The sequence below is a fragment of the Schistocerca serialis genome, chromosome 6, assembly GCF_023864345.2.
Source record: "Schistocerca serialis cubense isolate TAMUIC-IGC-003099 chromosome 6, iqSchSeri2.2, whole genome shotgun sequence".
Taxonomy (NCBI): Eukaryota; Metazoa; Arthropoda; class Insecta; order Orthoptera; family Acrididae; genus Schistocerca; species Schistocerca serialis.
Genome location: NC_064643.1, coordinates 273,387,630 through 273,399,913, shown reverse-complemented (window position 1 = coordinate 273,399,913; position 12,284 = coordinate 273,387,630). Strand labels below are relative to the sequence as shown.

The 12,284-nt window shown below is 37.0% G+C and overlaps 1 protein-coding gene across 1 annotated transcript in view; it reads left to right on the top strand.

The window, feature by feature from the left end:
* Positions 1 to 12,284, top strand: part of LOC126483618 (spatacsin) — a 410,710-nt gene that overhangs the window by 263,578 nt on the left and 134,848 nt on the right. Inside the window, exons 24-27 of the mRNA XM_050106663.1 lie at positions 3,987 to 4,122; positions 4,217 to 4,426; positions 9,012 to 9,180; positions 9,270 to 9,451. Of these exons, the coding sequence (XP_049962620.1) occupies positions 3,987 to 4,122; positions 4,217 to 4,426; positions 9,012 to 9,180; positions 9,270 to 9,451 (697 nt within the window). The remainder of the gene's footprint in view (positions 1 to 3,986; positions 4,123 to 4,216; positions 4,427 to 9,011; positions 9,181 to 9,269; positions 9,452 to 12,284) is intronic.

The following is a 12,284-nucleotide window of genomic DNA, read 5'->3' as shown; positions in this document are numbered from 1 at the left end:
GCACTGTACGTGATTAAGCATTGCCCTGCAAAATGGTCGTTAGGTCCTGCAGAAATTGTCATTACTTCTGTCTCTATACTGTTCAGTTTTGCAACACAAGCTATGACCAGCTTAGAGATAGAAGTGATGACACTTTGTGCAGGACCTGACCATCATTTTGCAGGACAGGGGTCAAGCACATACAGTGCAAGCTGTTACTGATTTGTTGGACTAATGGGGCTGCTAAGTGCTATAACACCTACTGCACTCCCCTGACTTAAACCCTCGTAAGTTCAACTTGATTTCTAAACTGGAGGAAACACTCCAAGGCATTCGCTTCAGAACTGCTACAAATTCGTTTGGCAATAGACCGCTCCACTCGAACTGTCAACGCAACTGTCACTGCCAAGAATATTCCACGACTTCCGCATCACTGGCAATGGGTTATACACAGTGCTGGTGACTACTTTGAAGATATATTTTGTACGAGCTGTAAATAAATAGTTGCCACTCTTAAAGTTTCAACCCTCGTATGATGGGAATCATGTCCCCACCAATTATCTAGGAAGTGCTTAGGAAGCAAGGTATAATGTAGTGTATATCTTCATGACAAATCAACAAAATGCAATCAGTTGAAAAAAAAAATGTACAAAGGATTCTAGTAATACAACTAATGACGAAATTCTTGCTTCTATGTTGCATAACATGTCTTGCACTGTTGGTGGTAAAAGGTTTAATGTAATCATTTCTTCTATCCAACACTTGTATGCTAAGATCCTTTTGTTCCTCCTTTGCATCTTTCTTTTTCTATTGAACTACGTATTTTAGTGTGTGTTTGTGTGTGTGTGTGTGTTCTATTTATGATGTATATGGGTCATCAATCTTCTGACTGGTTTCATATAGCATGCCACAAATTCCTCTCTTGTGGCAAACTCTCCATCTCAAAGTATCACTTGCACCCCTACATGCTCAATTATTTGTGGGATGTATTCCAGTCACTTTCTTCCTCTACATATTTTACCCTTTACAGCTCTCTCTCTTGTGCCATGGAGGTAATTCCCAAGTGTGTTAACCTGTTTTATTATCCTGTCTCTTGTTCTTGTCAGTATTTTCCATGCCTACCTTTTCCTGTTGCCTATTCTTTGGACAACCTCGTATCAGCCAATCTAATGTTCAACATCCTTCTATACTACTACATCTCAAACACTTCAGTTCTCTTGTTTATAGTTTTCTCCAGCCCATGATTCACTACAGTACAGTAGGCTCCAAATGTACATTTTCAGAAATTTTGTACTCAAATCCTGTGTGTAATACAAGTAGACTTCTTTTGGTGAAGAATGTCCCCTTTGACTGTGCTAGCCTACTTTTTATGTCTTCTGTATTTTGTCTCTTGTTATTTTGCTTCCAAGCTAGCAGAATTCCGTAACTTCATCTACTTTGTAGTCGCCAAATTTGATGTTAAGTTTTTCACTAATCTCATTTCTGCTACTCCTCATTACTTCAGTCTTTATTCCACTTACTCCCTATGTATAGTGAGTACTCATTAGTCTGTCCATATGGATCAGCAAGACCCCGAATCTTCCTATCACTGAGGATAGCAGTGTGATCAGTGAATCTTATCATTGTTATTCTTTCACCCTAAATTTTAATCTCACTCTTGAACCTCTCATTTATTTCCATCATTGCATCGTCAATGTGTAGATTGAGTAGTGGGTGTAAAAGACTGCATGCCTGTCTCATTCTCTTTTTAATTTAGCACTTCATTCTTGGTCTTCCTTACTTATTGTTCTTTTTTGGTTCTTGTACAAATTGTATATTGCTCATTTTTCTCTATTGTTTACCCCTATTTGCCTCAGAATTTTGAACATCATGCACCATCTTACACTGTTGAACACTTTTTCGTATTAACATGTTTTGATTTTTCTTGAGTCTTTCTTCCATTACCAGTCACAGAATGAAAACTGCCTCTCTAAGATCTCTACCTTTCGAAACGACAAACTGGCTGTCACCCAACAACTGTGATTGTGTGATAGTTCTCACATTTGTCTGCCCTCATTAACTTTGGGATTATGTGAATGATACTTTTCCAAAATTCAGATGGTGTATCCCCAGTCTCGCAATTCAACAAACCAACTTGAGTACTCATTTGGTTGCTACTTCTGCCAATGATTTTACAAATTAGAAGGAGTGTTATCTATCCCTTCTGCCTCATTGGCTCACAAGTCATCCAAATTCTATTAAACTGTGACTCTGATACTGTCCTCCTACATTTTCTTTACCAACTCCCGTTCCTTCTCCTATCATGTTGGTGGACAAGACCTCCCCTTTGCAAAATCCTTCAGTGTACTCTTCCACCTTTTCAATTTCTCCTCAATGAGTAACAGTGGAATGCCCGTTATGCTCTTAATATGAATGCCATTGTATTTTGCTTTGCTGGAGGCTGTTTTGACTTTTCCATTTGCTGAATCAGTCCTTCCAGTGACCATTTCCTTTTGGATTTCTTTACATTTTTCTTTAACCATTTCACTTGTGCTTCTCTGCACTTCCTATTTATTTAATTACTAAGGGATTTATATTGATGTATTCCTGTCTTTCACTGAACATGTTCAACAGTTCTACAACCTTAGAGAAATCCAAATGCATCTCATTGTTCTTCACTACTTCAGTAGCACATATCTTTCCACACTGATTATTTTGGATGATTCTCTTGCACTTCAGTCTACTCTTCATTATTAGGAAGCTACAATCCAATCCTATCTCTCCTCTTGAGTGCGCCTTATAATCCAGTTTCTAATTTTGGCATCTTTGTCGCATGATGATGTAATTCAGATGGAACCTGCCTGTAACTCTGCGCCTTTTCCAGGTATACCTACTCCTCTTGAGATTTTTGAACACTGCTGTAGCTTTCTCCTTTCTCATCCCTGCTACCATGTTCGCAATCTCAAGTAACTCTTCCTTCTCTTCCTTCTCCTATTACTGTGTTCTAACCTCCTATGATTAGTAGATATTTATCTCCCTTTACATATTGGGTTACCCATTGAATACCGTCAGATACTTTCTCTCTTGCTTCAGATTTTACTTGTGACCGTAGCACATATACTTGAACTACTGTTGTTGGCATGGGATAGCTATCGAAAACTACTCTACAATTGAATTGTTCACAGTAACATACTCTCTGGTGTACCTTTCTGTTTATAATAAATCCTACTCCCATTATACCATTTTCTACTGCTGTTGATATTATCGTATATTCATTCGATCAGAAATCCTTATGCTCTTTCCGTTTCACTTCACTGACAACCACTATATCTGACTTGAACCTTTGCTTTTTCCTTTTTCAGATATTGTAGCTTCCCTACCACTTCTGAGGTTTCATGCCACAACTCACAGAATGATAACCTTTTATTGGTTATTCAGTCATTTCCTTGCAGTAAGACCCCTAAGGCTTCCCATCCTGGAGAACCAAATGGGATCTGATCTGAAATCTTTTGACAATGAAAGGATTGTCGTCCTACTTTGTTACAGGCAATGTGTCCTGAGCGACTGCATACATTTTCTTGATGCAGTGGTTTCTATTGCCTTCTGCATCCTCATGCTGTTGATAACTGCTGATTCTCTCACCGTTTAGGGCATTTTCTACACTGAGGGCAAGAGATTGCTGTGAAACTCAGTCTGTTCCTTCACCCTCTTTGACAAGGTTCTTGTCAGAACAAAGGTGTCTTTTCATACCATAACTCTTTGGCCACCATTACTGATGAGTTTTATTCAAAATTTAAACAGTGGCTGGATCAAACATTTTTATTCCTAGTCAAAGGCTCTATCCCAAGATTACAGCTGAGTTATTTATGATACATAATGTTTGTTCAATGTTTATCCTTTTTGTACCTTTTTTTATCTTCTGCCAGGTGCATCACTGAAATTTCAGTGAGTACTAAGGCAAATACAAAATGTTCTTCTAAATGCAGAAGATGATTAAAAACTCACAATATGCACCAAACGTGTTTCAGATACTGCATCCTGCACTTGTCATTAATGTGGTACCAGAAAGCGAGACTAAGCAGTGGCATCTTGGATCGACAAATTGAAGATGAAGTTGAATTTGAAATGTGGCTGTGCTGGATTCATTTAGATACAAACTCGCAGGTTACAATCTTCTTAGTTATAATTTTTGTTTCATTCCAATTTTTATTGATTTGAAATACCTTACAATCAACACAGTGTGATTTTCATTTTTCAGACAGTTCCTGAGAGTAATGTTACTCAGAAGCTCTGCTATTTAAAAACACAGTTGCTAGAGTTATCAGGAGTTGACAAAATTCAGCAGTCAAAAACTTTAGAAATAACTGAAGAAATACTGAAACTTGATTCTGTTATAGGAAAATTGCTAGACCAGGGTGACATAATTTCGTGTTGCAGGCTGCAGAAGTTTTTCATACATAAAAATCAGGTAACATTTTATGTAATTAATAGACAACTGTAACAACCTCATCGTTGATAGCATGTAAAATTCTCAAAACTCACAGGAATAATATAACATATTGCTATAAGTCAGATGATTGTACACTTGTAATGACTGTCATAAAACCACATATAAAGCATAAAAGTTAAACTGTTTCTTGAGCTTCTGAAAGCAATCGTTGTAGATAACTAGTGAAGGACAAGCCATAGCTGCAGCAGAGAACACAGATTTCCTCATGGTAAAATGTTTTATTTTTCACACAATAAAAGAAAGCTATGGCTAAGTAATTAACTCCTTTGTGTACAAGGGTGAAATTTGTTTGGTTGCTGTGAAATTCTGTTTTGACTTTTTATTGTGGTCATGAAATGCACTGTTGACATTGTTTTGTACTTCTACTTATCAAACATTTATGGAAAAAAATGGTTATATTGTAGTACATTATTGTATCTCTAATCAAAATGAACAATAGAGTAGCTTTCTTTGTAATTAGTGTTAAAGATAAAAAAGAAACAGAAAAAAATCACTTTGAATTTGTATATTAACAAAACTTTTAAGTTCCATCTTTGCATTTATTGACTTAAAAAAAAAACTAGGAAACTTTGTCCCTCTACTCTGATATAAACAATGAAAAGTCAAACACACAATCAGAATCATGCTTACAAAAGCAGTGTAAATTATAAATTGTCTTTTTCATCATTATATTTCAAATATGCATTTCCTCAAAAATTTTATGTTTTTTCATTTATCACCTTTTGTAAAAAATGCTCTTCATTTTGCAACATTCATTCTGAAGAGAGATCTTGTCATTTTGAAATCTGCTGTCTCTCTCTATCTGGTGCCAGCTAAATGACACAATCCCTGATTAATGACTGTGCATAAAATTGCTGACATTACACACCCAGATAGCCACACTTGTGGATTGTAGGTGGTGTGCTGGTTCCAGATCAATTCCACCCAGCACGTTAATGACAAGGATTTATGTGCTGGCTGCCCTGAGGTGGTTTTTGGAGAGTTTCCACATCTGACAAGGTGAATACAGGGCTGGTACCAGCATGCTATCTCAGTTATAAGACTGACAAACATTAAGGAAACTTTCATGTAGTTTCCTGTGGGATAGCACTAAAAGCAAGAAGGATGTGGTAATCAAATTCTGTGCCAATGAGAAAGGGCTGGCAACAGAAAGGGCATCTGGCCACCTCCTACCACTAATACTACCAAATCCAGATTAACCTGCCAACCCTGTAAGGCATGGCATAGGAAGAAGAGGAGGAAGAAAAAGAAGAAGAAGAAGAAAGGACAAGATTGCTGACATTAAGGAATTCTCAAAGTTCTCCTTTTCTGTGAAGCAAATGGTGCCATATACTACTGTTTAATTTCTCCAGGGATTGAATCTGTTGCTGAGTTTGCTTGAGAGTTTCAAGTAAGGCTTTGCCCATGATGTACCATGGACAGTTTGAAATTCCTTGTTGCCACTGTTACATATTACCACTGAATGTCTGTTTTGAATGAAGTATTACACAATTATGATCAATGTTGTAGAAAATCATTTGTATGCAGTTATTGATAATAATCAGTGTAGTAAGTCCAGCCAGATCAAACATCATGCACAACTCAAGTCCCCATCCGAAGTTTTCATAGGAGATCTCCCTGAAAAAGTAGTTACACTTTGTATATCATACAACAGCTCCCTACTCCTTTGTTTGCTCTGTGCGGCATCTTAATATGTCCTAGAAATGATTGGATTGGCCCATGTGACCATTCTCCTCAGAGGCGTGATAAACTGGTCATGCAAGGCACCCACCACTCACACCACTCGTAGTATAACATAGCAGACACTGTGTTGCTGTCTGCATTGCTGTCTGATATATAAAAGCAGTGTGAGGGAGAAGATGATTAGTGAAATCAGTGTGAAACTCTGATGTTTCTGGTACAGAATCCTACAAGAATATCTTGCATGGACAGCACTCATAATGCATAAAAACAAAAATTTTTTTACAAAAGGCTAATTATCAAAAAAGGTGGTGCCATAAACAATGAATGGCGGTATCTGAAGTAAGCAGCTCTTATCCCATTGTTACATGTAGTTGATGCAATTATGCTTAAGGAAAAAATGCTGAATTAAACCATTTTTGCCATGTCTGGAATATGGTAGGACCAATTTAATATGGCATCAGTGTATAGATCCAAGAAGTTGGAGGAGAATAATTGTTGTATTTGTTGTCCAATACATGTTAAATTTGTGTCCTCTTGTTCCTTTTGTGTTATGTACAACTTTACACACTGGATTTTGTGATATTAAGAGCAAGTCCATTACAGCTAAATCAGTTGTGGATATCAACAAAGGCACTGTTCACGTACGTTTCCAGATACTTTCTGCCGTTTTACCAACAAGGTGAGATGGACATTGCAGTGGAAGAAAATAGGTCATCAGTTATGAATTTAAGAAACAGGGACCCAATACTGAGTCTTGTGAAATTCCAACAATTACCCTACCCTCACTCAGGTGATGCTGGAATCCCATCACCTCCAGTAATTGTTGTCTCGTTTCCTATCTGTTAGATATGACTTAATCCCACTATTCTTTATAATAATTGCGTGATTTGCGTTGTTGAAAGCCATGGATAGATCACATAGGATTATGACTTGTATCATTTTATTGCTTAGAGATTTAAGATTTAGTATATCCATTGATTGGCCCTGACATTTATTGAGAATGTTGTGACTGAATGCAAAAGAGTGAGTTTCACAATAAGAAAACGCTTGCATCAGAAGTCAACAAAGTATTTATCACAAAAATTTCTAAAAAAGAAAAAGACAAAGCAAATCACAAAATGGGAAGGATAAAAAAAAGAATTTACCTGTAGGAGGTGAAATTCTAATTGCTGCTTATTGCCACATGTAAAAGAAGCTATCCCAGCTTTCATAAATATGAGTTCCTTTCTTGGGAAGGAAAGAAGAGTAGGTTTGGGTGTGTTATAAATGAAGAGTAGTTCACTCAGACCTGTAGATGTGAGGGACTCACCTGTTGTGAGGATGAAGGGAGCCAACAATGAAGGGGAAGCCATCAGAAAAGGAGGAGATCAAACATCAAACATAGGCAAGCACTGTGCCAGAGATGATAGATTAACAGAGTGAGAAGTAAAGAGAGATTAAGGAGAAGAAAAGAGAAATTAAAATAAAATGAATAGTGCAATTACAATGTAGGAGAAAAGAGGAAAAGGAGCTGAGGGAAATCAGGAAGAAAAGGGGGAGGATATTTCATTAAGTAAATGAGTTTTAAAAAAAGGGTCTTTGCTAATGGAGGTTAAGTCCAGGCCCATATCTAGGGACTTGAATATTTCACATAAACTATAATGCAAAAAATATTTTGACTAGGTGGTTTTTAAAAATGTTCCAAAATATGACATTTTCTTCATTCCACAGATATCATAGATTTTTTATTTTGAGTGATATAGATAGATTTGATGTGAGACATCAGTAAGTGTATTGTAATTTATAAGTATTTTTCACTTTCAAAATACCACTGAAGGAGCAAAGTAAAGAACATATTACTCTTAAGAATTAAGTCATCAGAAAAGAACAACAAAATTTTCAAAAAATAAGATTCAAATTAGAAAAACCTAACTCCGAAATTGTCCATAAAATAAAATGGTTTTTCCTTGTTTCTGTCCATATCTGAATATTTTTGCTTTCTGCATATATGTATATGATTTCAATATAGTAGAAGGAAACATTCCACGTGGGAAAAATTATATATAAAAACAAAGATGAGGTGACTTACCGAACAAAAGCGCTGGCACGTCGATAGAAACACAAACAAACAACAAACATACACACAAAATTCAAGCTTTCGCAACAAACTGTTGCCTCATCAGGAAAGAGGGAAGGAGAGGGGAAGACGAAAGGAAGTGGGTTTTAAGGGAGAGGGTAAGGAGTCATTCCAATCCCGGGAGCGGAAAGACTTACCTTAGGGGGAAAAAAGGACAGGTATACACTCGCACACACGCACATATCCATCCACACATACAGACACAAGCAGACATATTTGTCTGTATGTGTGGATGGATATGTGCGTGTGTGCGAGTGTATACCTGTCCTTTTTCCCCCTAAGGTAAGTCTTTCCGCTCCCGGGATTGGAATGACTCCTTACCCTCTCCCTTAAAACCCACTTCCTTTCGTCTTCCCCTCTCCTTCCCTCTTTCCTGATGAGGCAACAGTTTGTTGCGAAAGCTTGAATTTTGTGTGTATGTTTGTTGTTTGTTTGTGTGTCTATCGACGTGCCAGCGCTTTTGTTCGGTAAGTCACCTCATCTTTGTTTTTATATATGTATATGATTTTTTTGACAAGTACTTTCCTCTGTAGAATATAGGACAATTTTTGTTGAACACTCTCTATAGGTGCTCTGATAGAAAACACACAGTTAGCTGTGTTGCCTGAAGAGTGATGTCACCTATCTTCATTATAATCCTTATACTGACATAATTTCTGCTAAGATATATGTTTTATCTGCTGATTTATTTCTTAGCATTTTTGCTCAACTACAAAATTGATATAGGTTCTTGTTTCTCCACAGGACTTGCAACTTGTTCTAATGTGCATGGATTTAGCTGAAGGTCAGTTAACACCATATCAGCTTCCAGCGGAATATAGGGCTTTGTTGAATCCAGAGCAACCTAGAAACGTAACAGGAGGATACAAGAAAAAATCAGTGAGGTCAAAACGACTTTCTTCTATGTCATCAGGTAATCGTGTTGCTGGTTAAAAGTTTGCTCATTTGCTAATGCTACAGACACCTATGTACATACATAACTATTCCTTTTTGTTTTTTTAGCCTCATATAGTCTTCTTAACTACAGCATAAGTACTGACCAAGCAGATGATTCACAGAAAGAATATCAGGACACACTCTGTCTCCTCGAGAAGCTTGCCGACTGTATAGAACATGGGAAACATCTCGCTTCAAGAATAATTGCGTACTATCGAGTCTCTGTAAATTTGGGGCTGACTTATAAGGTAATAAAAATTAATATTTTGAGAGCCCATTAAGGTTTTCTCTCTGGTCACCAACTTGATTTTACTTTGCATTTCCTCAGATAAAATGTTGTGCTTGTCCAGAGTGAGTGTAAGAGATTTCTGTTTTGAAAGATAGAATAAAATGAAGACATGATGTTGCACAGAAACAAGGCAACAGAGTTGTCTGTCTTGCAAAACACAAAGCCAAACCATCATTTTAATTCTGTTCTTTAGTTCTCGTAGATATGTTGCCAGAATTTACATAAGGCCTGACTTTCTGAATAATTCATTTATGATTGGACTACCTCTCTGTCAGTCCCAAAAGAAAAGATATTTAATTTTGCAGTAACTTCAGTTTCCATCACTGTAAACATCATCTCAAGTGTTTATATGCCCTTTTTGATGGATATGTACCTGAACCTAATAACCCTGTAAGAACTATATTTGATTCTGCATGTGAGAACCTAATTTGCACATGCAATAGCAGCAGTTTTAGTTGCATAGTTTACCAAAAACTATTGAAACTGCAGCATGTGGAAAGTCAGAAGTTTGGATTTACACCTCTACAGACTGCCCGACAAAAAGAGTGAAGGACCCAGAAGAGCATGAGAAATCAGAATGAAACTTTGAGGGTTGAGAGGATGTGTGATGTTATTTCAGTGATTACAAAATCAAGTGAAATGTACAAACAACCTGGCAGTGTCCAGGGTAGTACAGCACCACTTTGGGCCATTGTCACATCTAAATTCCCCACACATGTAGATACTACATGATTCAACCTGAAGGCCAAATGGAGACCTACAATGAAGCTGTTTTCAAACTCTGCCAGGTGCTAATAATGCTGTCTCACATGGGTACAGAACATCTTAGTGATCACTCAACATCTGACGCTGTTCATGCCCCTTGTCTACTCTAACATGTCTTCCAACACTAAACATAAACAATACTAATGCACTCTGGTAACCATTCTGCCTGTCACTGACAATTGCAACACCATGTAAAATAAAGGAAAAGCAACCATTCACCTATAGTTGAATAATGTGTTACATGTAGGAACATGCAACAGAAAACAGTATTTACATTAGCTTTTGACCTCTTTCCCTTTCTATAGTAAAAAGCAGACACATTCACACACACAACAACCTCAGTATCCAAACACACACATTGACAGCTGGAGTAAGACTAACTGTTGATTATCTATCATTGATAGCAGTTTCCTTGGTGGTTGGCTGTGGCAAGGTGGTAGGGGAGGATGGAAATGTTGAGGAGGAGGTAGTGAAATAGTGTGAGGCAGATTTTTCAACAGATGACTCAATAGCTGCAGAACAAGATGAAAGGAATTCGGAGGACAGAATGATATAAAAGGTAGAGAGAGGGAAGGAGAGAGGAGGAAAGGAGAGGAAGGTGGAGGTGAGAAGGGGGACAGGGACAGAATAGAGAAAGTGGAAGAACTGGGGGGGGGGGGGGGGGTGAGAGAGAGAGGATGCCCACATGGGAATGGGGCAGGAAGAGTGGTGCAAGAAGCTGGGTGAGGAGTCAGTTAACTTTCCTTTAGTCACCTGATTTCAACATTGTTACCTTTTTGAATTTTTATTCCATTTTCAACTGTTTCTGCTCATTTAGGGAGAAAAAAATTATTTACTTTTGTTGCCATATTTCTTTATTTGTGTTGGTTCATCTAACTTTTTGACATACTCCAATGATGATGGGTTCTGAAAATTGATGTAGATTGTTCGTTTTTGATTTTTTGAGCATTTTTTTAAATATTTTGTATGACTATTGTTGGTGTCAAATTTTCCTCTGTTACAACTGCTTCTATTTTTGTTCCAGATTCTAATTTTGCTGTAGTAATAAAACAGCTTCTGTCATATTCTGTTCCATTGAAAAAAAACTTTTTGAGGTGGGAAAATGCAAATTGCTATAAGAGAGTCTGGAAAAGACTGATAGTTTGAAAAGGGAATGTTTGTGAAAGTGAACTATTTTCCAGTGTTTGTTCTTGCTGTATTAATTTGGAGGCAAACAAGCTTCCAGGCAGTTTTTAATCTCTCACTTTCAACAAAACATAAGTGTAACTTCAAAGTTAAATGTAGACTCATCAATTACATTTAGAAACAACCATAAAATTCAGTACATATGCCAACAAAATGGATGTTAAGTACCAAGTATAGTTCCATCACTCCGGAATTGATTTGGACATTGAAATCAGTGGTTCCAAATTACTCTGTGGATTCATCAAATAATAATTTTAGTGTTCTAAGATGGTGATCCCTGATAGTGTTCCTTAACATTTTTCACTTTTGTCTAAGAAAATGAGATACCTGACAAATTATGAGCTGGCACTTTTTCCGTGAACGTATGTCAGAAGATGAGACTACCAATGTTAGAGACAAGTAAAAATTGGCCAGGTGCGAATAGGACTTATGCACTGAGGGTTCTGTACAAAATTAATTGCATATGTAAACAGATAATCCATGCTGGGAATTGAGAACCTTGACAATTTTTGCCTGATATCAAAATTGAACTGGCAAGATATTGATCCCAGGTATATCAAGAATTTTGAGAATGTTTTAATTTGGATAACAAATGACAAAAGAAACATTTTTTGTGTGATATAATTACAAATTTGTAGTTTTCTGATTTTTTTACTTTACTTGTACTGTGAAACCTCGCTCCTTGCCAAATTTCATGATTCTATACTAATGGGAAGTGTCCTACAGATTTCAATTGATGAGTTTGCCAGTATCAAAATATGTGACTTAAATGGCCATATCTTTTGGCTGCGGTGATTCAGAAGCTTGCATTTATTACACCTCCAAGAGACTATATATTTTGG